The sequence below is a fragment of the Oryctolagus cuniculus genome, chromosome 1 (assembly GCF_964237555.1).
Source record: "Oryctolagus cuniculus chromosome 1, mOryCun1.1, whole genome shotgun sequence".
In the NCBI taxonomy this organism is placed as follows: domain Eukaryota; kingdom Metazoa; phylum Chordata; class Mammalia; order Lagomorpha; family Leporidae; genus Oryctolagus; species Oryctolagus cuniculus.
In genome coordinates this window covers 215,468,948-215,496,031 of record NC_091432.1, presented here as the reverse complement: position 1 = coordinate 215,496,031, position 27,084 = coordinate 215,468,948, and the positions used below count along the sequence as shown (strand labels likewise).

Sequence of the window (27,084 nt, the reverse complement as noted above, 5' to 3'; positions counted from 1 at the left end):
ACATAAAACCTTTACCTGCGCCAGAACAATGCGGAAGGGTAACCAGAAGCTTTGGAGAACTCCATCTAACAGAGAGACAGCTAAGATGCAACTGAAAGAAGTGCCGAGAAGCCTGCTTGGGGGTCAAGAAAATGGGAAACTGGGACTCCCCAAATTAACAAGCTCAGATGGCAGGGGTAGGCCACAGGGAAGCCGAGAGGAAGAAAACCCAGTCTCAACGCTGAGACGAATGTCCATCAGTCACACTGGCAGATACACCAGTGCCGCCAATTCACAAATAGATCAGCCACGATTCTCACTGCTGGTTCATTCCAAGAGTGCTACAGCATTCGCTCCCAACCAGAGAGCAGAGAATGTGCCCCAGTTAGCACCCGGCTGTCACAACAAGACGTGCCACTCTGCAGAGTGGTGGAGTTTATAAAGCAGGTCACTAAAATCTTCCCTCCTCCTCCTAAGTGCATTCCAAGGACTTCCCAACAGCAAGTCCCCATTTATTCCAAGTGACAACAACCATGTGTCCATCCGCACGATATTCTAAGACACACGTGTTCTCACCTTCTAACATCTCTGAAATCCATGGCAGCTTACAACTGCTGCCAGCCAGTTGGCAGTCCTGACTGGATATTGTGACAACCAACCACCGAGATCTTCTAGATTAAGATGAAAAGCAAAACAAAACAAAAGCCAAAAACCCACTAGGATCAACAGGCCTTAGATGTAAAGAAATATTTTATTAACCTATGACTGACTTTTCAGAGTACATCAGTATCACCATCACACTGGTTGGCACAGGCTCGCATATAGCTAAAGAAGGCAAACACCTCCTACTGCAGATAAGGCTATAGAAACAGCCCTACAGAAAGAAAACACAGTACTTCAAATGGAAAAATTGTAAATCAACAAGAAGCTTAAAGAACACATTATCACCAAATTCTAACCCACAAAAAATAATCAAGTACCACCCGCAACAGTGCTACTCAAAGTGTGGTCCGGTGCACCCGTTGCTTCCTACTGGTCTGCAAAGAGAAGAAAGTGAGAAAACTTTGCAGAAAGTTTTGTAGCAATTTGACATTGCTGTAACATCCAAGCACATGATCAGCAATTTATTTTTCCTGCAGTTAACCAAAAGATCAGTCCATGGCAGACTGGAAAATCTTGAAGAACTAATCCTTTCCCACAGATGATTTGTAAAATACTGATCTACAGGGGCTGGCACCGTGGCGTAATGGGTGGAGCTGTCTCCTGCAGTGCTGGCATTCCATATGGGTGCCGGTTCAAGTCCCGGCTGCTCCACTTCCAATCCAGCTCTCTGAAATGTCCTGGGAAAGCAGCAGGAGATGGCCCAAGTCCTGGGGTCCCTGCACCCGCATGGAAGACCCCGAAGAAGCTCCTGCCTCCTGGCTTTGGATTGGCCCAGCTCCAACTGTTGCAGCCAACTGGGGATAAGCCAGTGGATGGAAGACCTCTCTCTCTCTCTCTCTGCTTCTCCTTCTCTCTCTGTGTAACTCTTTCAAATAAATAAATAAATAAATAAATCTTAAAAAAAAAAAAACAACCTGATCTATAGTATTTACTTAGAGGGCTATACAAAGGCAAAACCATGACCTAAAATTTATATAACCCTAAAAATGACCACTATTCCAATTTCTAACAAACAGTGAATAAGATTTTTGGAGAAACCCACTCAGGACGGAATGTTGAGACTGGGGGTGAGGGGGGGTAGTTTCTACCACACATTTAATAGACTTAACTGGCAATACAGCCACATGGTTCAAATCACTAACACCATTAAGAGGCTCAGTAAGTGTGAGTGAGCAAGGGCTGGCGCTGGTCTCAGGGTCGCCTGCTGGGCCCTGGTAACCCAGCCACAGAGACAAGCCTGTGATTAAAAAGGCAGGAAATCTGCTCCGAGAGTCCTGGATAAATCTGGCATCCCTGACAGGCAAAGCAGACTGCGCCGGACCCACCACGGGAATGTGGGGATGCTCTCTCTCTCCCAAACTCAAACTCTCAAATGGAATGGAAGGAAAAAGTCTTCCTAGGGGACATCTCACGCATGGGGCCTGGGGCCCACAGACAAACGACCCATGTTGCCTGAACAAAATCTAGGCGAAGGAATGAGAGAAACCATCAACCATCAAATAGCACCCCAAATCTATGGAAAGAACCGCATAATGTCTACATGCGAAAATCGTGGTCGCTGACATCAGACACACGACAGGTAGAGAGCAGACTGCATGTGCCCAGCCTAAGAGAGAACTGGAAAACCAGGAGCTAGACTTGTAGAGATTACCCAGAAGGCCCATGGCCATACCACCCTGCACGCCCCCGATCCTGTCTGATCTCGGAAGCTAAGCAGGGTCAGGCCTGGTTAGTACTTGGATGGGAGATTACCTGGAAGGTAACACAGGGAGAATGAGGCAGAGACATACAAATCGTGAAAGAAACCACAGTAAAATCAGGTCTAAAACTTCCGTTTTTATCAACTGTGATCATTAAGTGCCATTAAACTCTATCAAAGCACTGATATGAAGAACAGACCAATTAATAGGGAAACCCAGCCCTTCATTAATTAATCACTTCATTGCTTTTGGCAAGGCTTTCGATGAAAAACAAGAGCAACAAGGATCATAGAAGCTGTATTGAATAGTGGCTTTCCCATTTTGGTGAAATTTTATAGAGTGGATTCCATTTTCCTCTTCTCCCCATGGAGAGATCTCACTTTAAATACTAATATCCTTTGGTACCTTGGGAGAGATTTTATGTGAAGAATGTGGTATTTGATCACAAACTCAATCGGACTCCCCAAACAACACTGAAGTCCCTTTGGGTTTCCGTGGAGAGAGCTGGTGAGTACTGTATCTCTGACACTAACTCCCCATACCTGAAGACATCCAGTTTATAGTGTATCCCCTAGGATATAAGATCACACCTTGGAGAATTTTGTTTTCACTTATGTTCTATAACTGCCAAAGCCCCTCCCGATGAATTTCTTGAAGTATTTATCCAAACAATAAAAGAACGTCCATTAAAACCACAAAAACAAAAAACGCTGCACCTAGCACCATGCTGAGTACACAGTGGCGCTCCATGGATCAGCATTCACTTGTTGAACAGCATATTTTGAGTCCCCAAGGTATGGGTACAGGAGAAGCAGCAATGGCAGGCGGATTCCCTCTGTCAAGGAGGTGTGGGTTCATGGGGGAGTTGCACACCTTCTCCTTGTACAACTTTCATGGGTGTCAACAAAGCTCTTCTGTGGAGCAGGAATGCAGTAACTCTGCCTGTCACACAGACAAATGGTGCTTTTGGCCACAGTCGGCGTGCTGTACACCGATCTATACCTGTATTTCTCAACTTGTCACAATGGCCCATTTGCCTGGTGTCTCAGAAGTGGCCTCAGTGGTGCACTCCTCCAACTGGGCTAGTTTTATGAGCGACTCTAACAGATCTACGAGGTCTACTAGCCTTACAACGGTTTTTAGTTCAGTGTCTTGGATCAGGGCTTCTGCAGTATCTAGACAGCTTGAACTCCATCCTGTGGCACCTGCATGTCGCATGGGATTTCTCGTGGGTGCCCATTTCTGGAATAGAAAGATGACGAGCGCAGATAGTGTACTTTCTGCCACAATTCTGGTGCAGCGTTTTCTCTGTTCCCTTTTCTATACTGGGAATCCAGTGCTTTCTATCATGCATTTAGCTTGTAGCCTTGACCTTCTCCTTGGAGTGGGAGGTACTTTTTATTGATGCATAGCAGATACACTGTAAAGTTTCACATCCATACTCAACACAAAAAATTTTCTCAAAGTGAAACTCCCAGGTAACCAACCAGTAGAAAAGGTTTTATCAGAAGCCCCGAAGTCCCTGCATATCTCCCTCTGCTTAACCCCCTCTCCTCAAGGGTAGTTACTATCCTGGGCTCACAGTATCATAAACTAGTATTGTCAGTTTAAAATTTTATATAAATGCAATCTCATAGGATGTACTCCTTTGTGCCTAACCTCTTTTGCTTCCTACTAGGTTTGTGAGATCCATCTATGCTGCTGCATTTACAGTTTACTCCCTGCAATATGGTACAGCATTCCCCACAGGAACATATCACACTCTTTTGTGTTGAAGGGTATTTGGGTTGTTCACAGTTGGTGCTACTATAGATAGTGTGCAGCTTCGCCTCGGTCCTGCAGCATTTTCTCATATGCCTTTAAGCTTCTTTGTCTCCCTCATATAACTACGTACATTTTGATTGGGTGTTCTAAGGCTATGTGGTGACTATAAGAGTACATTTAAGAATGCACATGTGTACATGGTTACTGATAATGTTCAACTAGTTCCCCTCAATACACCTAACATTTCTTCCCCATACATAGTGAGCTATATGCTGCCTGGCACTGGCTAGCACCATCGCACTGTGCTGACAGGCAGACGTTGAAACGTTACAGGGGACGGCGCTGTGGCGAAGTGGGTAAAGCTACCGCCTGCAGTGCCGGCTTCCCATATGGGTGCCGGTTCCAGTCCTGGCTGCTCCACTTCCGATCCAGCTCTCTGCTATGGCCTGGGAAAGCAGTAGAAGATGGCCCAAGTGCCTGGGCCCCTGCACCCACGTGGGAGACCTGGAGGAAACTCCTGGCTCCTGATTTCGGATTGGCGCAGATCCAGCCTTTGCGGCCAACTGAGGAGTGAACTAGAGGCTGCGCCCCTCTCTCTCTCTCTATCTCTCTGCCTCTCCTTCTCTGTGTAACTCTGCATTTCAAATAAATAAATAAATCTTACGGCCGGCGCCGCGGCTCACTAGGTTAATCCTCCGCCTAGCGGTGCCGGCACACTGGGTTCTAGTCCCGGTTGGGGCGCCGGATTCTGTCCCGGTTGCCCCTCTTCCAGGCCAGCTCTCTGCTGTGGCCAGGGAGTGCAGTGGAGGATGGCCCAGGTGCTTGGGCCCTGCACCCCATGGGAGACCAGGAAAAGCACCTGGCTCCTGGCTCCTGCCATCAGATCAGCGCGGTGCGCCAGCCTCAGCGCGCCGGCCGCGGCGGCCATTGGAGGGTGAACCGATGGCAAAGGAAGACCTTTCTCTCTGTCTCTCTCTCTCACTGTCCACTCTGCCTGTCAAAAATAAAAAAATAAAAAATAAATCTTAAAAAAAAAAAAAAAACAGTTAGAAACAAGTAGATGTGGCCGCACTCCACGATTTCGGGAAGGCCCCTGTTACATTTCTATATAAGACTAAAGGCCCTAGTATCTTCCCACCTTCCCCCAGGACCCCAACTTTTGGATGAGATGAAGACACAGACTAGATAGACCCACTTGAATAGCATTTTAAAGACCCCCCAAATACAAGAAACAACAGCCTTTAAGATGCTGTTCATCAGCCATATGGGTGACTCAGGTCTGAACCCGAGTGCCACTCCCTCAATCCGGGCACGATGAGAGACAGGTGCGAGGGATGAACATTATTTTGAACCATGAGCCTTAAAGTCACTCTTAGGGCACCAATCAGCAATGTCTCTTATCCCTTCGACTATCGCTTTGCAACACCCAGTATACACAGTGCTCAGGGGCAGAGAGCTATGAACTTTCTGGATGCACCAGCGGAAGAGCCCAGGATTCTGCATTTTCGTAAGCATCCCACGTGATTCTGAGCCAGGCTGGCAGTGAACCACACGTAGACAAACACTTCAGGAGACCATAGATTCTCCAAAGCCACCAAAAATGATGACACACATAGTACATTCTTGTTGAATAGATGAAATGTAAATAAACACACACAGCACCCCGTAGGTATGGTTAACCTAGAGATAAGAACATGGGAGTAAGGGCAGGTTTGTGGCACAGTGGATTAAGCTGCTACTTGGGATGCCCCCATTCCATATAGGCGTACCTGGTTCAAGTCCCCGCTACTCTGTTTCTGATCCAGTTTCCTGCTAACATGCCTAGAGGCAGCAGATGATGGCTCATGAGTCCCTGCCACCCACACAGGAGACGGAGATGGAGTTCCCGGCTCTTGGCTTTGTCCTGGCCCAGTCCTGGCAATTGAGGGCATTTGGGGAGTAAACCCCCAGATGGATGATTTCTCCCTCTCTCTCTTACTCTCACTTTCTTGTCATTTGGGCTTTCAAACAAATAAATGAATAAATCTTTTAAAAAAGATATGGGAGCCATTCAGAGTTTCATAAGTAAACAAACTTTCCCAAGATAGAGCATGCTATTTGCAGGTGGCTAAAAAGGAATATAACCAGTTTTACAGAACCAGTAATACATGAAGGAGAAAAGCAAGTGGTGATTAGGGAAACAGACAGATGGCGAGGATGAAAGTCAAGTCACAGAAGGATTTCTTTGGATTTTGTTTTCTCCTTTCAGTAATGCTACCAATGGGATAAGAACTGAACACTTTCTGAGGATGTACTTGGTGACCTCCAGGCACTTGTGGCAGGGATGGGGCACGTGATGGAACACAAGGTAGACAGAAATAAGTTAAAAAGCAAAATACTGGGTGTGAGATGTGATACCAGTGAGTAAATACTAGCTTCTCCCCAAACCTGATACTGAATGAAAAGAAAAGGAGCAGCAGCATTTATCAGTTCTATTTTTTTTTTTTTTTTTTGACAGGCAGAGTGGACAGTGAGAGAGAGAGACAGAGAGAAAGGTCTTCTTTTGCCGTTGGTTCACCCCACAATGGCAGCTGCGCTGTGGCCGGCGCATCGCGCTGATCTGAAGGCAGGAGCCAGGTGCTTCTCCTGGTCTCCCATGGGGTGCAGGGCCCAAGCACTTGGGCCATCCTTCACTGCCATCCCGGGCCACAGCAGAGAGCTGGCCTAGAAGAGGGGCAACCAGGAAAGAATCCGGCGCCCCGACTGGGACTAGAACCCGGTGTGCTGGTGCCGCAAGGCGGAGGATTAGCCTAGTGAGCCATGGCGCCGGCCCAGTTTGACTTTCGAAATTTTTTTTCATTTAAAAGTCAGAGAGGGAGAAAGAGAGAGATCTTCCATGCACTGGTTCACTCCCCAAGAAGTCCACAGCAGCCAGTGCTGGGCCAGGCTGAGACCAGGAACCAGGAGCCCAATTCTGCCCCCTGAGGGTGGCAGGGACCGCAGCACTCTAAGCTACTACCTGCTGTCTCCCAGGGTGTACATTAGCGGGGAGCGGGATAGGAAGCCCAGCCGGAACAGGATGTGGGCGTCCCAAGCAGTGTCTTGAATGCTACACCAAGTGCTCACCCCTCGGTTTGACTTTTTAAGGAATATTTGCATATACAGGCTAAGGGAGACAGCCAATGGGTAAAGAGGAAAAAAACAAAAAACAAAAAACAAAAAACAATTAACAGCATGCTAGGGTTCCCAGTGAGAGGCAGGAGTTCATTCAGGTAACCTGGGCAGAATGTGGCAGAACGGTGAAGATTTAGAAGAGGCTCTGTTAGGAACGGGCAGCAGAGCTAAACATAGAAACCAAGCACTGCCAGACAGCACTGTAGGCTCAGCTGAGACCTGAGACCATGAATGGGTCGTAGTACTAACCCACATGGCTGCATGCTTACCCTCAGCAGGATTTGAAAGCTGAGAAGCTATAAATTATTGGATGGCTTGAGGACAACAGGGCAGACTGGTATGATGGGAGGCAAGGCAGGGCAAGGGGCAGGCCAGAAGTGATGCACTAGGGGTTCTGGGCCAGATGGAGATTTAAACGAAGCCAAGAGCAGGCAGGTGCTGGACACAACTGTGGATAAACAGCCCAGGGCAGTCATTCTCAGCCTAAACCCAAGTTAGAATCACCTGGGGAGTTTGCAGAACTCCTGATGCCAGGCCCAATTAAATCAGAATGCCCGGGGCTGACACCCAGGTAGCAGTGTGTGTGTGTGTGTGTGTGAGTGTGTGTGTGTGTGTGTGTGTGTGTGTGTTTTAAGTCCCCCACGAGACTCCAGAGCGCAAAGCTGAGCATCACAGGTCTAGCCAGACAAGGTCACTGTTAAAACAAAATAGGGTAGAAGTGGAAACCAAGGAAGCCCAGCAGCGATGGGGTGGGCTAAAAATGGGAGGCCTTTGAAAGAGCTGCTCAGGACCCCCAGGAATGCAGGGGTTGGGGGGTGGGGGGTGAGGAGGACTGCAGGAGGCAGGAGCAGGGACTCTCTCCATAGGAACCTGAAGGTGCCAATGGTCTGAAACAAAGCCGGGTAACAACTGGGAAACTCCCATACAGATACTCTATCCTATACAGATACTCTATCCTTCCGGGTGACTTCCGGGATATTTTTAGGTTGCCCTGGCAGTGTGCAGCACACCAGTTAACAGCCTGAGCTGGTGGCAGGCTGCCAGCGCTGCTATGCACCTCCTAGCTGTGAGGGCTCCTTGGGCAAGTTACTCCTTTATCTGAAACATTTTTTTTTTAAGTGTGGATAATAGTACCTGCCCCATAGGGTGTTGTGAGAAATACAGGAGATGAAGCCACAAAGTAAACATTCAATGACAGTTACTGTTATCTGTAATTGGTAATGGGGGGGAGGTTGGGCCAAGAACATTTCCCCATCAGCTGTAACTTCTCTGCCACGGAGAATTAGAGATGTCAAACAGTGATGAGACGAACGCACCAAAACAGGAAGACTGGAATTTCTAATATTTTTAAAAGATTCTTTCATAAATATTTTATATTAGGCCATTAGGTTCAGTTCTCATAAATATAAAACCAAGTCTCGCGTATTCAGAATGACTAAAAGAGGAGGCCGGCACTGTGGCACAGTGGGTTAAGCCACCAACTATGACACTAGCATCTCCTGTAAGGGCTGGTTTGTGTCAAGGCTCCTCCACTTCCAATCCAGATCCCTGCTAAGAAGATGGCCCAAATTCTTGGGTCCTTGCCACCAGCATGGGAGACCCAGGTGGAGTTCTAGGCTCCTGGCCTTGGCCCGGCCCAGCCCTGGTTGTTGAAGCCATTGGGCGAGTGAACCAGCAGATGGAAGATATTTTTCTCTCTCTCTCCCTTTCAAATAAATAAAATAACTCCTTGAAAAAGAAAAAAGAACGATTAAAAAGGCAGCAGGGAACAAAAGCCCTCAAGTGTGGTTCAAGGAGAGTTAAGTCGAAACACTGCATAGAACTAATGCAGTTTAAATTATGTGCAATATTTCAGCTAACATTACATTCAAAGTTAAATCTTCAAGAGCCTTTAAACCTAATGTTTAAGAACAAATTAAAAGTTTTATAGACATCACCCAAAAGTATACAAATAATACAAATATGAGAGTAAGGGACATTAATTATCACAAATTACTATCCATTAAAAATGGCCTAACTGGTTTGTTTTCATCTGAGTTCTTTTTACACTGTTCAATGGGGTCTCGGTTGCCAGAAAACCTGCGTATCTTGACCTCAGTTAACTCAGGATGTTGGATCGTAAGCCACAGGAATCCCTTGTCCCTTGGCTCTGGCACAGGGACAGCGGGCCACCCTCAGGTCTGGGAGGCAAGGGGCCGATGGGGCAGAAACAATGCACACAGTAACTACTGGTAACCACGTGCTTCCAGGCAATGCCATCTTGCAGCCTGAGGATGTTTTTGGGGGACTCCAAAGAGACTCAGTTCTGTGTTGCCCAGGCCAGTGAGCCAAGCCTCAAAGTCAGCCTTCCCGCTGAGCCCAGGCCCGCGGGAAATCCCGCGTCCCCGTCACCTGGTCGGCTCTCAGGGACAGACTGTCCCAGGCATCTGGGCCAGCAGGAGCCCTAATTTGGGATTACAACAGCAATCCTGGTTCTCTTGAAATAAAATCTTCTGTTCTGATACGTATGTCCATCTAATTTCCAGAAAGCCGATATTCTCACATTCTCAGGAAAGCACTGGGTATAAAGGGAACAGGCTTCCTCCATGGCTAGTCAATGGTTCTGATTTCATTTTAAAGACAAAATGAATCCTAAACTCAAGTGGGCAACTTTGATGGGGCAGACCAGACAGTGTTTTCAATATACATTATCATTTTCCCCAGAAATTACTTTCAAAGGCAAATTTAAATCAAGAGCTAGGGTCACTATAAAAAAAAAAAAAAAAAAAAGGCAGCAGCACTGGTGTCACTGGGGTATCACCACCCTCAAGGCCAGGCTGGGGAGGAGCCCCTGGAACAGGGCTGCAAGGCTGGGCCTGCCTCCAGCCTGCAGCGGGGGCAGGGGAGCAGCGCCTAGGTCCCAAGGTTGTGGGGTTGAACCACAGGCGAAAGAGACAGGCCTTCGGGCCCCTGCTTTTCTCCTTGTGAGTGAAAAGGACACTTAATCAGGGAACAGGTCAAGGCGTGCCACCGGCCAGTAAGGCATCTTTGGGGCTTCTGCGGAATGTCCCAGCTGCCTTGGCTTCATGAACCCCAACTGTCACCCCGCACAAGGGCTTTCAACCTCTGAGCGGATGGGGTGGCCTCAGGGTAGCTTGGTTGGTTTTTCTTTCCTCGCACCCCACCTCTCTAGAATGGTGATGTCATCGTTATCCTTCACTGTTTCACCCTCTCATCCTTTGGGCTCACCGTCCCTCCCTCTCTGTAGAGATTTTCATGACATGGTTTTTGCATGACATCTGCAGTTTTATAGCTTAACGTGGCTTTAGCAGGACGAAGGGACGCCCCTCAGGGAGAGGGAAAATGCAGAGCAGAGGTGAGCAGCCTTGGCAGCAACCTCAACACGGACAGCTCTTCACAAGGAAGACCCAAGTGGGAAGAGCCACTCTGGGCTTCAACGGGAGAATATGGATTCCATAAGGACAAAGATCACCTTGCTTAACAGCCTGATTGTGATGCTTTTACAGTTCTGCTGTGGGATTCAGCTGAGCCAATTTATCTGATTCAAAGGAATTTATCTCCCCTGCCCCATGTCACGAAGCTAGTTAATATTTCATGAAAAATTAGGCTGATTGCTGTACCAGCAGGGCCATGCTTCGCCCAGTCCGAGACAGTGACTAAAAGTTCTAATTGTGCTCTGCAAGGCTGGGACTCCATGTTTATGATCAATATGTGTTAATGAGTAATGTTATTTCCATACAGCAGTTAGCATTTCTAAAATGCTGTTGCATGAGCTTAATCAGCAACACAAAGCATACCTTTGACTAAATGCAGTCTTAACAGTGAAAAATAATCAGCCGTGAGTTAGCTGAGCAGAGAAACACACTCTTGTTGCTGGATGATGGCCTTCCATACAAAGAATATAAAGGATTCCACCACACAGAAAAGAAGTAGAAGAGCTTTCCTAACTTCTACAAGATCCCTCACCACCCTTCCCATCTCCCTCTCTGCCAAAAAAAAAAATAAATAAAAAAAAATAAAAAAAATAAAAATAAAAAATCAACTCACTATCACTTTGGGGACGACAGAATTAGCCCCAGTGCATGGAAAATGGGTACAGCACAACAGCTTGCTGGCAGTTACTAAATAAGACAGGCACCCAGGAGACATGAACCCATCAGGTGGTGCTCAAAAACACAGGACACCCTCACACCCCATATACTCAAAATCCACTCCTTTCACATGAATGGGAAACAAATGAGAGGGTCCCTCTCCCCTGCTTCACAATCCTTTAAAGTTGAACTTAATGCTTAAATTAAATTATTTTGTGCATAAAATAAATTTCTATGGAGGAAGAGTGGAGACACTTGCTATGATGGCATTTGTCAAACAACTCAGAGTAGCCCTGGGCTCCACATTCCTCCAGGGCAGATCTAAGGGTAAAGATTATTTATGGCAAGACAGGCATTCCCTTTGGAAAACCTTGAGGGGGACAATCCAGACTTAACCAAGAATTTGTAAGTCAACAAGTTATTGATATGGCCCTGTTTCTACTTTAACCCACATTTGGTTAGAAATGGTGAGATAATGATACTATCTGGTCCAGGTAAATTCTTTTTAAAAAAATTTTTTTTTCACTTTATTTTAAAATGAGGAGCAGGGAAGGGGAGTGTACTTCCATCTTCTGGTTCACTCCCCAAATGGCCACCACAGCCAGGGCTGGGTCAGGCTGAAGCCAAGGGTGTGGGATGCAATCTGGGTTTCCCTTGTGTGTGGCATAGATCCACGTACTTGAGCTATCATCTGCTGTTTCCCTGGCTGCATGTTAGAAGGAAGCTGGACTGGAAGTGCAACAGCTTGACATTCCTAAATGGGGCGCTGGTGTTCCAAGTATCGACTTAACTACTGGGCCAATTACCTGCCCCACTGTCCTATTAATTTAACTAAAATCTATGACTACTGAAAGCATCTAACCAAATTCTTTTTTCTTTTTAAAATATTTATTTATTTATTTATTTGAGAGGTGGAGTTATAGACAGAGAGAGGGAGAAACAGAGAGAAAGATCTTTTATCTGCTGGTTCACTCCCCATATGGCTGCAATGGCTGGAGCTGGGCCTATTTGAAGCCATGAGCTTCTTCTGGGTCTCCCACATGGGTTCTGGGGTCCAAGCACTTGGGCCATCTTCTACTGCTTTCCCAGGCCATTAGCACAGAGTTGGATTGGAAGTGGAGCAGCCGGGACTTGAACTAGCGCCATATGGGATGCCAGCACTGCAGGTGGTGGCTTTAACTACTATGCCACAGCACCAGCCCCCAAATTCTATGTGATTTAAAAAGATACATTTACTTATTTATTTGAAAGGCAGAGTGACAGGGAGAGAAAGACACACATACACACAGAGAGAGAGAGAGAGATATCTTTCATCCTCTGGTTCAGTCTCCAAATGCCCCCAACAGCCTAGGGCTTTACCAGGCTGAAGCTAGGAGCCAGGAACTCTATCTGGGTCACCCGTACAGGAGGCAGGGACGCAAGAACGTGGGCCATCTTCCACTGCTTTCCCAGGTGCATCAGCAGAGGGCTAGATCAGAAGCAGAGCAGCCGGAACTCGAACCCACTCTTTAATACGGAATACTGGTGTCGCAAGTGGTGGCTCAGCCCCTGTGCCACAACACCAGCCCCAAGCATGCCCAAAGCCAATCAACTAACTCAAATAACAAACTGAGACTGAATAAATGAATAAGCAAAACCCAATATTAATACTGGAGAAACTTGAAAGATCATCCATTCAACAAGTAATAACTGAGTGCTTAGTAAACACTAGAACGACAATAGAAAATAACACATCATCCCTGCCCTAGAAAAGTTATCGTATGATAGGGAAAAGAGACAACTTAGCCCTCATCTACAATTCAGATGGGTAAATCCAAAGTACTATGGAAGGATAGCGGATCTCAACATAGGAAGGAACTAAAATCTAGAATGATCTGAATGAAGAGGGGTTAATTAAGCAAAAAGGAGAGAGAGAAAGGAAAGGAAAAAGAAGAAAGGAAGGGGAAACAAGTCTATAGAACGTTCACTGCACATCCAGGAGAATGTCGGTGGAAAAGTTGGTACAGGAGATAGTTCAGCTCCTAAAGATCTGTGTTTGTCTTCTTAAGCCACTTGAATTTTTAACCTGAAGGCAATGAGGAATTATTTTAAATACATGACCTAAGATCTTACCTAAGTAAGATCAGGCTGTGATAAAGAAAATAAACTAGAAGAAGAATAAAGCTACAGGGAGAAATGCCAGCGATCAGAGATCCAGGAATCCACAGAACTCTCAGGGAATATTCAAAGTAAATGACAATTTTCATTTTGCGCTTTAAAGCTATCACACTATAGTCCAATTCTGTATTTCCTTAGGTTCATGGGAAAGGGGCTCAGGGGCTCATTCATTTGCCAAAAAGTGGTCCTACAGCAATGATCCCATGGATCAACATCTGATTACTCCCAGGGCATCTTTCAGACTGAGCCCAGAGAACAACCTTTTGAGTTGGCTCAGAACACCAGTATATTATTCAAGAATGGAAGACAAAAGTCACCCACCTTAAAATAATATTCCACTTGTTAACAGTTATACAACTACTTTCTGACAAGTAATTTACTGCAGTTATCATGATACATCAAGTGTATAAATTCCATTCAAAATTTGTACATTAGGGGCCAGCACTGTGGCACAGTGGGTTAAAGCCCCGGCCTGCAGTGCTGGCATCCTACATGGGTGCCGGTTCGAGTTCTGGCAGCTCCATTTCCTATCCAGCTCTCTACTATGGCCTGGGAAAGCAGTAGAAGATGGCCCAAGTCCTTGGTCCCCTGCCACCTATATGGTTGACCTGGAAGAAACTCCTGGCTCCTGGCTTTGGATCAGCTCAGCTCTGGCTGTTACAGTCATTTGGGGCATGAACCAGCGGATAGAAGACCTCTCTTTTTCAAATAAATAAAATAAATCTTCAAAAAAATTGTACATCAGTAATAAATGTTGATATACCAGAAAGGTTAGAAATAGCTTATCTGTAGAAAGCAGAATTAACTTGAAAAAAAAAAAAAAAGTGCAGGTAAAGGATTTCTACTTTGCTAGAGGCTGGTGAATATTTGTAGATACAAGTAGTAGTTCCACACTAGCCTGGCACCTCCAGCCAATTAACTGAAAAGATGAAAGCCTATTGCTAAACATTAGGATATTATATACAGAGAGAAAAGAAAATGTCACCTGGGGGACAGGAGTAGGAAGAAAAAAAAAAAAAAAAAGAAGAGATGGGAAAAAGAGCAGAGAGGAGAACAACAGGGACGGTGTCTGGTTTAGATGCCCTCCTGAGCCAGCAATGTGGCTCTGAAGGGTGACAGGGGAAGACAACACCAGCTCCAGTCTGTTACACGACTTCACGCAGCCCCCAAGCTATGCAACCACACTCGCCCTCGCAGCAAGAGAAGAAGCACACCAACTACAGAGATCATTTAACCCAGTCCGCCTGCTTAGGTTATCACCATTAGTTATTTTGGGGAAATTTAAAATGTGGGGAGTAAGACCCCTGAATTTCAGATGGCCCTAATCTGAACATTAACATCAAAGAAATTCTGCCAAGTGCCTGCAATGTAAAACATGTTATCAAGTGATTAAACCTTGGGTACATATTAAAATTGGAAGGGAGCAAAGCTACTGGCAGAGATGAGTGGAGATGGTTTCAAAACTTTGGAAGTAAGGGTTTTCCGGTTCATAAGTTATCACAAGAGTTTTAAATTGCAGGCTTAAAGGAACTGTAAGACATCCATGAAATCAGAACAAATAATTTCACTGAACAAGAGGTACTCATTGTAGTAATCCAATTCAGCTCCATTTTTTTTTTAACACAGGCCAATAATACTTAGCTCTTTATCTCTTTGTAAAAATACACAATAAAATCTGAAATCTAAATTAACTAAATACCACTGCACACTATATTTAATTTTCTGTAAAGCAACCAATTGGTTTTTAAAAATGCTCCAGTTCTGCTCTGCAGTTTCATTATGTATTTGTATTAAACACAAGCTCATACATTACGTTTCTTAATCTGACTACTAGATATAGAGCCACATAAATTTTTGAAAATAAGCTCCAAGTTTGTAGAAGGGGGTATTGCTATCCTCTCATCTTAATTTATTTATAATGTGTCTTACTTCAAAAAAGGATTCAAGAAGACATACAATCTGTGTTCATTTTAAGAAAACTTGTGGTTTACAGTTAAGCACACAAAAACCCTGTAATTCTGGAGTTGTCTCAAGTCTAAGAGTACAGACACTTTCAGATGCTTATTTGGAATATTAAGGTACATCAATAGAATTAATCTTAATGAAAGAAATGTGACATCTGTCATTATGTCTATATAAGGGGGAGAAGAGTAATGTCCCATGGTCCCATGTGGAAACAGTTTCTCCATATTGAGCTATAAATTTAACATTTTCAACCACAAAAACCCAACCAGATTATTTAGGAGTCTGCAAAAATGATTCTAAAGTTCATCCGGAAGTAAAAATGTGCAAAAAGACAAACAATTTTTCAAAAGAATAAATAACTTTCCTCACCAGATAATAAAATTTCATGAGTTAAAACAGTGGATAGTGGTTCAAGAACTAAGAAATCTATGAAATGGTTTTGGACGTCTTAAAACATTCCCAAATATAAAAAAGAATCTATTCTGTAATAAAGACAGTATTTCCTAACAGTGGAATAACCAGTCATTCAGTAAATGAATTGGAGACAAGTTAAAATTTTTGGACAAATTAAACTAAAATTAGCACTTCAGATCTCATGGTATAACAAAGTAAAACATTAGGTGAGTTAAAAAATTAAAATGTTTTAAAATATGAAGAGAGATAAGTCGAAATACTAAAGGGAAACATAGACTAACATATATAACAACGGAGCGGGGCGGGGAAGATGGGGAAGACAGAAAAATTACACCAGAGTCAGAAAACAGGAAAGACTTTGACTACCAGGTAAAACACACTTACACACACCCAAGGTTCTACATTAAATATAAGACAGATACAAAGTTGAAAGACAAAACAGAGGGAAAATAACTGTAACATATGACAGGTAGAAAAGCTACCTCCATAGCAATAACAACAAAAAAAATTCAGCAACAAATTGCAGCACAGGCAAAGGATTAAACATGTAACATACAATTAAATGTAACTAGCAAACAAATATGAAAAAGTATTCAGTGTAACTTGTAATTAAAGGCATGAAATTAAGACAAAAGATAGTGACTATTAAAGGGAAGTGGGTACCATCATACAACGTTACCAGGACTATAAATAGATACAACATTTCTATGCTGCGAGATGTATCAAAGATTGAAACGTACACCACTTTTGGCCCAGTGATTCCTTCCTCTTTCAGAAATGTAAACTAAGGAGACCATCTCCCAAAGATGCATGCACATGAATTCATCAGTGTTTGTAATCGCCATAAACCAAAAACCACCTAAATGCCCATCAAGAGTAAATAGTAGTACCTCATCAACTAAAATACCATGCACCTATTAAAAATAATGCAGAGATCATTCATTTACTGACATGAAAAAAAAAATCATGAGATTTTACAAGGCAGCTCCATGGCAACTGGGGCCTGGTGTGTCTTCACTCATTTCCAGCACCTAGAACAGTGCCTCAGACAATTTGGCTTCTCAGTAAGCATTTTGTAAATGGATGAATTTTGAGAGCAGGTTACAAATAATAACCATATGACTCCCTTCTCTCTGTTCCTCTCCCTGCCGCTCTGTCTCTCTCAGTCACACGTGCAGAGAGAGAGAGAGAGAGAGAGAGAAAGTAATTGGAATGATAGTTTTGATGTATGTTTTAAATTTCTTCATTCTTCTCTGTGTGGTCTGAATCCTTACATAGAAATTATTTTTAAATTGTTATCACTGAAAAAGTAACAACATTGTTTTTAAAGAACTCACACATTAAAGATGAACTGCACGGCCAGCGCAGTGGCTCAATAGGCTAATCCTCCATCTAGCGGCGCCGGCACACCGGGTTCTAGTCCCGGTCGGGGTGCCGGATTCTTTCCCGGTTGCCCCTCTTCCAGGCCAGCTCTCTGCTGTGGCCCGGGAGTGCAGTGGAGGATGGCCCAAGTGCTTGGGCCCTGCACCCCATGGGAGACCAGGAGAAGCACCTGGCTCCTGCCTTTGGATCAGTGCGGTGCGCCGGCCATGGCGGCCATTGGAGGGTGAACCAACGGCAAAGGAAGACCTTTCTCTCTGTCTCTCTCTCTCTCGCTATCCACTCTGCCTGTCAAAAAAAAAAAAAAAAAAAAAAAATGAACTGCACAATGTCTTCAGTGACTACAGCTCACAAACTCCAAAAATGAAGACCAACAATATCCAAGAGGCTTCCCTCACCTCCAAAGATACACCAATGCATCTGCACAAGCAGCGGATCTTTCTCCAGGCCCCAGAAATGCCGCCCAATACTAACACCATGCATTCCAGGAAAGGAAAGGCACACCTTCTCTGTACTTAGGAAAAGCTAAAAGTAATAAATTTCTTAAAACCCTCCTTCTCTTCAACTAACATATACCCCATTCTAGCTGGTGATAAAGATTTTTTTTTCTTTTGCAGGCTAAAAAGCTATGTGCATCCTTACTATGTGCTCTACGCAATTCTTTCATTCATTGACATAGATTTCATTTTAAACACAGCTTAACTCTTGAAACAGCAAAACTAGTCGCACGCCTCAAGTCTCTATTCATCCCCCTCATGCTGTTCTTTTTTATTCAGTTTTTTTTTTTTTTTTTATCACTATCTGGACTTGGGTGATCTGCCTCCTCCTTTTCAATGGAAGCGCCACGAGAACAGGAATTCTGTCCTGCTCTCTGTTGTGTCCCCAGCCCCAAGACGGTGAATGGGATCTGTAGGCCTCAAGAACTATGTGTTACATGAAGGCTGAAGAGACCTAGGCAGCAGGACGGAGGGTACAGATCTAAACAGACCCACTGATGAGGAATCGAAAATAGGAGAGAAAATCAAACTGCATTGTAGAACCCGGGACAACAGAGCTACAGCGCCAGCTCGGAGGTCTGGTGGACATTTTTTTTTTTTTTTTTTTTTTTTTGAGGTAGACAGGTGCTTCACACCTTTCTGAGAACAGAGAGCTCTCCTAGGAAGCAGAGAATCCACAGGGGGGTCTCCAGGACGCGGGCAGCGGCTACCAGAAGAGCGGGAACGATCACCATCGTAACAGGGACGTAGCCCAGGTCGAGAGAGAAAACAATCCACCATACGTCTTGGCCCAGATGAAACATCACACGGATCCCCACACAATCAGACCCAGCCAGCAGCCTTCCGCCTGACACGTAAGAGCAGCCTCCTCTGCTCTGGCTTTGCAGCCGCCTGCAACCCAGCAGCCCAACACGATCCTCTCCCACCCCTCCCCCTACAAGGACCCCCGCTCAACCGGGCCAAGGGGAGAGCGGATGGGGGGGATCAGCCTGGGCATCCGCTGTCTCCACCCCCACCCAACTCCAGTGCCCTCCAAAGCGCAAAAAGCCTCCCGCCCTCGCCTGTCCACCCGGCCGGACCCCGCCACGAGCTGCTCCGGCTGCCTCTCACTCACGTGTAGATGATGGCCATGAAATGCATCAGCCACAGCACCAAGAACAGGACGAATCCGAAGACGGCCATTCCCTCCAGGGCCAGGTCCAGCAGCGCCATCCCCCGGCCCGCCGGCCGGGCCCGGCCCGCTCCGGCCGCTACCGCCGCCGCCCGCGCTCGCGCCGGAGGAGGACTGGGTGGGCGCCCGATGCGGGGGCGCAGGGAGGCGAGAGGAAGGTGGGGGAGAGGAAGGGGAGGAGGGGGGTGGGGACGGAAGGGGCGGGCAGGGCCTGCGCGCCCCCGTCCGCGCGCACTTGCCCGCGCGCTGCCTTCGGCGCGCTCGCGGCTGCGGGCGCTGCGGGGCCGCGCTCTGTGGTCAGGGCAGCCGCTGCCCAGCACCCGGGCTCGCCTCTCCCGACGCCGGCGGCCGCGGGTCGGTCCCTACGACCTGCTGTCGCCCCGCCGCCTCCCCGCCGGGCTCCGGGCCGCGTAGCTCAGCCGCTCTGCTTCGCCGCCGCAGGTCCGCGCACTAATGGAAACCGGCGGCCCGCGCCCCGACTCCCCGGCGCGCCCCGCCCCGCCTCCGCCCTCTGGACCCGCGGCGCCCGCCCCCCGGGGGCGGTGCGCCCGCTCCTGCCCGCCCACCGCGCCGCCCGCGCGCCCGCAGCGTCGCCGGCGCGAGTGCGCCCCTGGGCGGCTTCCCTGGTGGGGCGCAGACGGGCCTTGCACCCGCTCGGGTTTTCGCTGCTGTGCACCCGGCAGTCCCGGGCGGAGGCGCCGAGACCGGCAACGCTGCAGCCCTGGCCAGGTCCCTCGGCTGCGGCTGCGGCTCGGCACCTGGTGTCTAGTCGGAGGCTGCTGTCGCTGTATCTGTGGCTCTGCAGCTCCCGGGCGCCCCCAGAAAAAGGCACGGGGCTCCGGGCAGCCTCCCGAGCTGGGCTCGCTGCGTCTGCAGCCTCCTGATCGGGCATGGCTACCAGCCCTCGTTCCTTCGCGCCAGGGTTTCCCTTTGCCTTCCGTCCTCGCTGCTCTGAATGCTGTGGGATCTTGGATCGAAACGGACCCAAGAGCAAAATAAGCTCCAGGTGCCTCACAGAGCTCTGAGCGTTTTAGAGACGGTGTGTATTATAAATGGAATTCCCAAGTTCAGGATGTGAAGAATCAAATGATAATCAGGCCCTCTAAGACCGTGCTGGCCAAAACGGTAGCCACATGGGGCCACGCGAGCCCCTAGCGTGTAGCAAATTCAGACTGAGTTGTGCTGTGTTAATTCGCCCCCAAGGTTCAAGGCCATCTCGTTAATGCGTGGTATCTTGATGACGCACACGCTGAAACGATACATTTTGGATATATTAGGTTAAAAATGAGTTTCACGTTTCAAAAAACTTAAAATGTGGCTAGCTAACTATTAGAAAAATGTAATTGTCCAGGTTGATGGTCACTGCTCTAAAATGGAAAGAGTCCCTGGACAGTAAGGTAACCAGTGTTTATTTTTAAAATGCCCATCGAGGGAGATTTTGTTTCTTTAGCCCAGATGAGTTTATACTGTTTCTCGGTGGTTTTGTTTAAACAATGTTTATTATTTCAAGTTATTTCCTTTTAAACACTCCATGACCTATCTTGGCAGATTTCAGAATTGTGTCCAATTTCGAAAAGAAGTGGTTTCTTATTGCTATTTCTTATAGATAATGATGATTGAATGAGCTATCTCAGTCCACAATTAAATGATAAACTACAATTTAGAAAAATAGTTTCTACATTGAGAATCAGTTTCGGATGTTTAATAGCTTTTTTAAGGTTTATTTATTTATTTGAAAGGCAGAATTACAGTGAGACACAGGCGGGGGGGGGGGGGAGGTCTTTATCTACTTCTGGGTCTCCCACATGGGTTCAGGGGCCCAAAGACTTGGGCCATATTCTACTGCTTTCCCAGGTCATAGCAGAGCTGGATCAGAAGTGGAGCAGCCAAGACTTGAACAGGCGCCCATATGGGATGTGGGCACTGCAGGCGGCAGTTTTACCTGCTACGCCACAGTGCCGGCCCCACATAGCTTTCGTTCTACCCAAGTCAGTGGTAAAGACTTCCTGGGCAGGCGTTTGGCACAGCAATGAAGACACCACTTGGGATCCTGCATCCAGTATTGAGGTGCCTTGGTTTGAGTTTTCCAATTCCAGCTTCCTGGTGATGCCCACCCCGGAGACAGCAGGTGATAGTTGAAGTACTTGGTCAGATCTCTGGCACTCCTGTGGGAGACCAGTCCTGGCTCCTGGCTGGATCAGGCCATAGTGGCCATTTGGGGAGTGAATCAGCAGGTAGAATCTCTCTGTCTCTCTTTTCTGTTACTCTGCCTTTCAAATACACAAATCTTTTTTTTAAACTGTGGCTTACATAGGTAAAAAACAAACAAACAAATCCTCTTCTAAGACATACTTTTGACAAACACTTGAACACATTTTAACATTTCTGAAACAGTAATACATCTAATAATCAATGGCTACTTATAATTAGTTGGCAGATGTTTTATTCTTAGTTGAATATAAAATAATGATGCATCATATATATCCATGTGTACACACATGCATCTTATTTAGAATAATTGAGATTTGTGATTTGGGTTGTGTCCAAGAAAAATATCTTGTTAGATGAGACCTCTAGAAGAAGCCCACTTGTAAAGTCTAAATATAATTTCAGCCATGTGACACTCTGGAAAAGGCAAAAGTATAAAGACAGTAAAATGATCAGTGGTTGCCAAAGGGTAGGAGGGAGAGAGGGATGGATAGGGGTAGGGCAGAGGATTTTTGAGGGCCGTGAAACTATTTTATGTGACCCTATAAAGTGGAAAATTCACCACCAAGAGTGAGCCCTAAAGTTAACTATGGACTTTAGGTGATGTTGATGTGTTAACATAAGTTCACCAATTTTAACAAATATATTACTGGGGTGCAGAACGCAGGTAGTGGAGGGGACTGGGGGATGGGTGGCAAATAGGAGTTCTCTGTAGTTCCTGTTCAGCTTTGCTGTGAATCCAAAAGTGCTCTAAAAAATAGTCTTTTTTAAAATTAGTGCTTTGCTAAAATAGAGTTGTTTCTATATGCACATATAGATAGATGATTGGCAGTACCGTGTCTGAATAAGTGAAACAAAGGAGTCTGCTTATCAAATCCCAGGGCTTTGCACCTTGTAGACACTCAGATATTTGCTGAGTGAGTAAATAAACAAACAAACTAATCTTCCCTGCCAGAAGTCACTGAAACAGTTGTCTGCCTTTCTCATTTGTAAATATTTTAAAGTAGTTTTTCTTTGTGGAGGGAAAAAAAATACACATTAACTACCATGCCTCCTGCTTCATCTTATAGAATTAAGGCACACAATAAAGTTAGAGGGAGAGTAACTATGCATTAGGTCACATGGTCACAACTGGAAAACCTCCTAAGCTCACGCTCTGTTTCACAGAATCAACAGCATGGGTTTTTTTTTTTTTTTTCAATGTTGGATATATTTTTCCATCTTTATAATTAAGAATCTTTCATATAAACATTTTAGAGTTTGAAGTTCAGTTCTCTGTGGTTAATATTTTTAAAAGGTATCAGCCCTATGAAAACTTTTAAAATAAGGTAGAAAAAAAAAAAAAAAAGATGAGCCTGCAGAAATTGAGTAAATTTCAGTCTTCAAAAACAAAGTTCAGCTCATTCGATCCAAAATAATGGAATGCTTGTCTCTTATTCTTTATAAGCATGTCTGGAATCAGTAAATACTTCACTTACTATCAACCCAGGTGATTAACTTACATTGCTTTGTTGCCCATGCAATGGAGACTTTGTAAGAGTCTTCAGGTCTTAAGATAATATAGTGCTGTGAATAGCCTTGAAACAGATACAAAGGTTCTAGGCAAATTGTCAATTCAGCATCTGATCTTGTTGATAAACCACTGGAATAGTTGTGTTTATCTATGTGGGTGTGGATTAGGGGAGTGCCTAGAGGTCACTAGAGTTCCTGTCATTCTCAGGTGCTTTGCTAACTCATATCCAAGTGACTAATTAAAATTTGTTTTACCACGTATTCATTTTCTTTTAAAAGCTTTTATTTTAATCGGTTTTTTCCTAGGGTGAAGCACCAGTGTTCATTCTTACAGGAAGCATAAGCTGAAAAAGGTTCTAAATATGCCCTATGTGAGTATCCATTATTTTTTAACTTAAAAAATTTATTCCTTTCTAGGTAGATATTTAAAACCCAATCCAGATTATTCAGTAAATTTCATTAAAAAAAACCTTCATTTGGCTACATGTGTGTGTGCATGCACATGCACATATATGTGTATATCATGCATGTATGTGCATAAACAAACTTGATTAAGTTTATTATATGTGTGTGGAGAGAGAGAGAGAGACAGAGGGCGAGATGGGGAAAGAGATTTATTGAACACAAGAGCAGAAGTTATATGCCAGGCAAATCTTTAAAATATTAACTTGACTTTGACCACAGTCATGAAGTGTCTCATTGCAGGCCAAGAAGGTGAAGTTCATATTCAGGTGCTAATGTCTGATGGATGAGGACGATGCAATCTGACCCAGGCCTGTCTCACTCCGGGGCCATGCTACCTATGTAAATATAACATAAAGTTGATTTAAACAAGGTAGAGTAGATGTTCCATTCACAAAGTACAGTGCTCAAAACAGATTTTGGTCTGATCTTATTTAATTTAGCAACCAATGTTCTGTATAAATCAATTTTAGCATCTGAAATTGGAAAGCATATTAAAAATAGATCACTGTGCTTATGGGCATTCGGATCTGGCTGAAAAGCCCATGAGAGTATTTTAGGCATGGAAAGCCAAGACACTCTGGCAAAAAAAAAAAAAAAAAAAAAAAAAAAAGGACCTAAATGAAAGATATGAAAGATCTCTGTGAGTGAGATCCCAGTAGAAAGAACGGGCCATCAAAGAAGGAGGTACCTTTCTCTGAAGGAAGGAGAGAACTTCCACTTTGACTATGACCTTGTCTAAATAAGATCGAAGTCGGTGAACTCAAAAGGCTTCCATAGCCTTGGAAACTCATGACTAGAACCTAGGGAGATTACTGATGCCATAAACAAGAGTGTCAAATTGTTAAGTCAACAATAGGAGTCACTGTGTACTTAGTCCTCATGTGGGATCTCTGTCCTTAATGTGTTGTCCAATGTGAATTAATGCTATAACTAGTACTGAAACAGCATTTTACACTTTATGTTCTGTGTGGGTGCAAACTGATGAAATCTTTACTTAATATATACTAAATTGATCTTCTGTATATAAACATAATTGAAAATGAATCTTGATGTGAATGGAATGGGAGAGGGGGTGGGAGATGGGAGGGGTGCGGGTGGGAGGGAAGTTATGGGGGGGAAAAGCCATTGTAATCCATAAACTGGAAATTTATATTTACTAAATAAAAGTTTTTAAAAATTTTTATTTATTTATTTATTTGAGAGATAGAGTTACAGACAGACAGAGGGTCAGAGAGTGAGGTCTTCAATCCACTAGTTCACTCCCCCAAATGGCCACAACAGCTGAAGCTGGACCAATCTAAAGCCAGGAGCCAGGAGCTTCTTTTTCTTTTGGGTCTTGCATGTGGGTGCAGGGGCCCAAGCACTTGGGCCATCTTCTACTGCTTTCCCAGGCCATAGCAGAGAGCTGGATTGGAAGTGGAGCAGCCAGAACTTAAACCAGTATCCATCTGGGATTCTGGCACCACAGGCATGGGCTAAGCATACTATGCCACAGCACCAGACCCAGAGCTTATCTCCTTGCTAATAGCCCTGGCTTAGTCAATCTGAAGCAAGTTTAATTAGATGACAACTGTATGAACTATAAATTAAATAGTAAAGAGCAAAGATACTTTTAATCCATGGGAAAAAATAAATTTCAGGCCTTGAAATTAAATATTCCTTACAAAGTATAAATTTTGAAAAGAACATTTATGAGCCTTCTGACATGAAAGAAGCAGTGGCATAAAACAGGTTTTAAAATTATTTTGGGTAGGCCGGCGCCACGGCTCACTAGGCTAATCCTCCGCCTAGCGGCGCCGGCACACCGGGTTCTAGTCCTGGTCGGGGTGCCGGATTCTGTCCCAGTTGCCCCTCTTCCAGGCCAGCTCTCTGCTGTGGCCCAGGAAGGCAGTGGAGGATGGCCCAAGTGCTTGGGCCCTGCACCCACATGGGAGACCAGGATAAGTACCTGGCTCCTGCCATCGGATCAGCGCGGTGCGCTGGCCACAGCACGCCAGCTGTGGCGGCCATTGGAGGGTGAACCAACGGCAAAAGGAAGACCTTTCTCTCTGTCTCTCTCTCTCACTGTCCATTCTGCCTGTCAAAAAAAAAAAATTATTTTGGGTAGTGTCTGGTGCTGTGGCATAGTAGGTTAACTTTTGCCTGTAGCACCAGCATCACAAATGGGTGGCGTTTCAAATCCCAGCTGCTCCACTTCTGATCCAGGTCCCTGCTGATGGCCTGGGAAAGCAGTAGAGGATGGCCCAAATTATTGGGCCCCTGCACCCATGTGGGAGACCTGGAAGAAGCTCCTGGCTCCTGGCTTCAGATCGGCCCAGCTCCGGCCATTGCAGCCACTGGGGGAGTGAACAATTGGATGGCAGATCTCTCTCTCTCTGTCTCTCCCTCTCTCTGTCTGTAACTCTGCCTCTCAAATAAATCTTTAAAAACAATTATTTTGGGTAATAAATGCCTTAGAATATACTCCGTATGATATACCACCAGATGAACAATAGGTAAAGTTTTCTGATTCAACTTTACCTGAAATACTTCTTAGTTCAGAATTAGCAAATAGAAAGTTAAAACATTAAATGTGAACCAAATTACAATAAATTTGTTAAGAATATGAGCCTTCTCCCAATCTAGTAATTGGTTCCCAAAATTGTATCAGATTATTTTTAAGGCCTTTGTGTTTTGTAGGTGTAAAGTATTATTTCAAATGTAAAAAAAATATAAAACAACCCATTTTACCACTCCAGGAAATAGAAAAAACTGTTGGGCTATTCTCTGTAAGTAAGTTCCTGTCTAAATTCAGTTGCATCTATTAACTATTGTGGAATCATCGGGGCTTGTGGATCCACATTAACAGTCTACTAATAGGGGCCGGTGTTGTGGTAGTAGGTAAAGCCATTGCCTGCAACCCTGGCATCCCACATGGGTGCCAGTTTGAATCCCAGCTACTCCATCTCCGATCCAGCTCCCTGCTAATGTCTGGGAAAGCAGTGGAGGATGGCCTAGGTCCCTGGGCCCCTGCACCCATGTAGGAGACCCAAAGAAAGCTCCAGGGTCCTGCCTTCATCCTGGCACAGCCTTGGCTATTATAGCCATTTGGAGAGTGTACCAGTGGATGGAAGATCTCGCTCTCTCTCCGTCTCTCCCTCCCTCTCTCTCTCTCTTTAACTGTGCCTTTCAAATAAATGAATTAAAAAAAAAAAGTCAGTTGATACACAATGGAAAATATTGAGCAAAATTATTTGAACAGACTGTTCAGATAAAGTAAACAAACTAATGGGTTTCTCATCCAGTTATTTCTTTTCCTATATTCCTCAAAAAATATGTTGCATTTCAGGCACATGGTGTTCTCGTGCTTTGGATATAAAGTTAAAAATGACTTAATCCTCTTTTCAGAAGTTCACAGTTGGCACTAGAAAATAAAGATGGAAACAAATCATTGTAATGCAGTGCTGATGTAGCAGTCGGAATACAACTGGGAGCTGGGGGTGATTACTTTTATATGGAGAAGTCTAGAAAGGCTTCATGAAGAAGGTCACCTGGAAGAAAGACGTACAGTTTGCAGGTGAAGAGTAAGAAAAGTAGGATAGCCTCTGTGGCTGGTTTTTAACCTGCGTATTTTAAACAACTGAACAATCGGATGGAGCATTCTGGGAGTCCACCAGGAAAGAGTCTGATTGGACAACACTGGAGAAACACTTGATGTTGGCTAATTGATAAGCTAATTGTTAGGTACCTGAACATTCAGTTTCAGGGAGTATGGCCATACAAATGATGATCTAATCCAGGACACTTTGGAGAAAGAAAGGCGGCATTATTAACAATCAAGTTAGGACAAGTGTTACACAACAAGACTATCCCAGGCAAATCAGTCACGCGGTCACACAGTATTTAAATTACACAAGCATCAAGTGTGGTTCAGTCAGGGCTCTTGCTCTGTTCTCTTGGGTAGTCCTGACTTGCTGCTTCTCTGT

General features: G+C 45.1%; 1 protein-coding gene and 1 long non-coding RNA gene across 2 annotated transcripts in view; both read right to left on the bottom strand.

The window, feature by feature from the left end:
* Nucleotides 1–19,265, bottom strand: part of UGCG (UDP-glucose ceramide glucosyltransferase) — a 39,161-nt gene extending 19,896 nt beyond the window's left edge. Inside the window, exon 1 of the mRNA XM_070055584.1 lies at nucleotides 18,878–19,265. Within this exon, the coding sequence (XP_069911685.1) occupies nucleotides 18,878–18,975 (98 nt within the window). The 5' untranslated portion in view covers nucleotides 18,976–19,265. The remainder of the gene's footprint in view (nucleotides 1–18,877) is intronic.
* A 3,215-nt stretch (nucleotides 19,266–22,480) lies between these two features.
* LOC138844986 (uncharacterized) overlaps nucleotides 22,481–27,084 on the bottom strand; it is a 77,495-nt gene continuing 72,891 nt past the window's right edge. The window contains exons 2-3 of the long non-coding RNA XR_011381541.1: nucleotides 26,847–26,902; nucleotides 22,481–23,454 (exon numbers count right to left, since the gene is read on the bottom strand). This is a non-coding gene — a long non-coding RNA (uncharacterized lncRNA). The remainder of the gene's footprint in view (nucleotides 23,455–26,846; nucleotides 26,903–27,084) is intronic.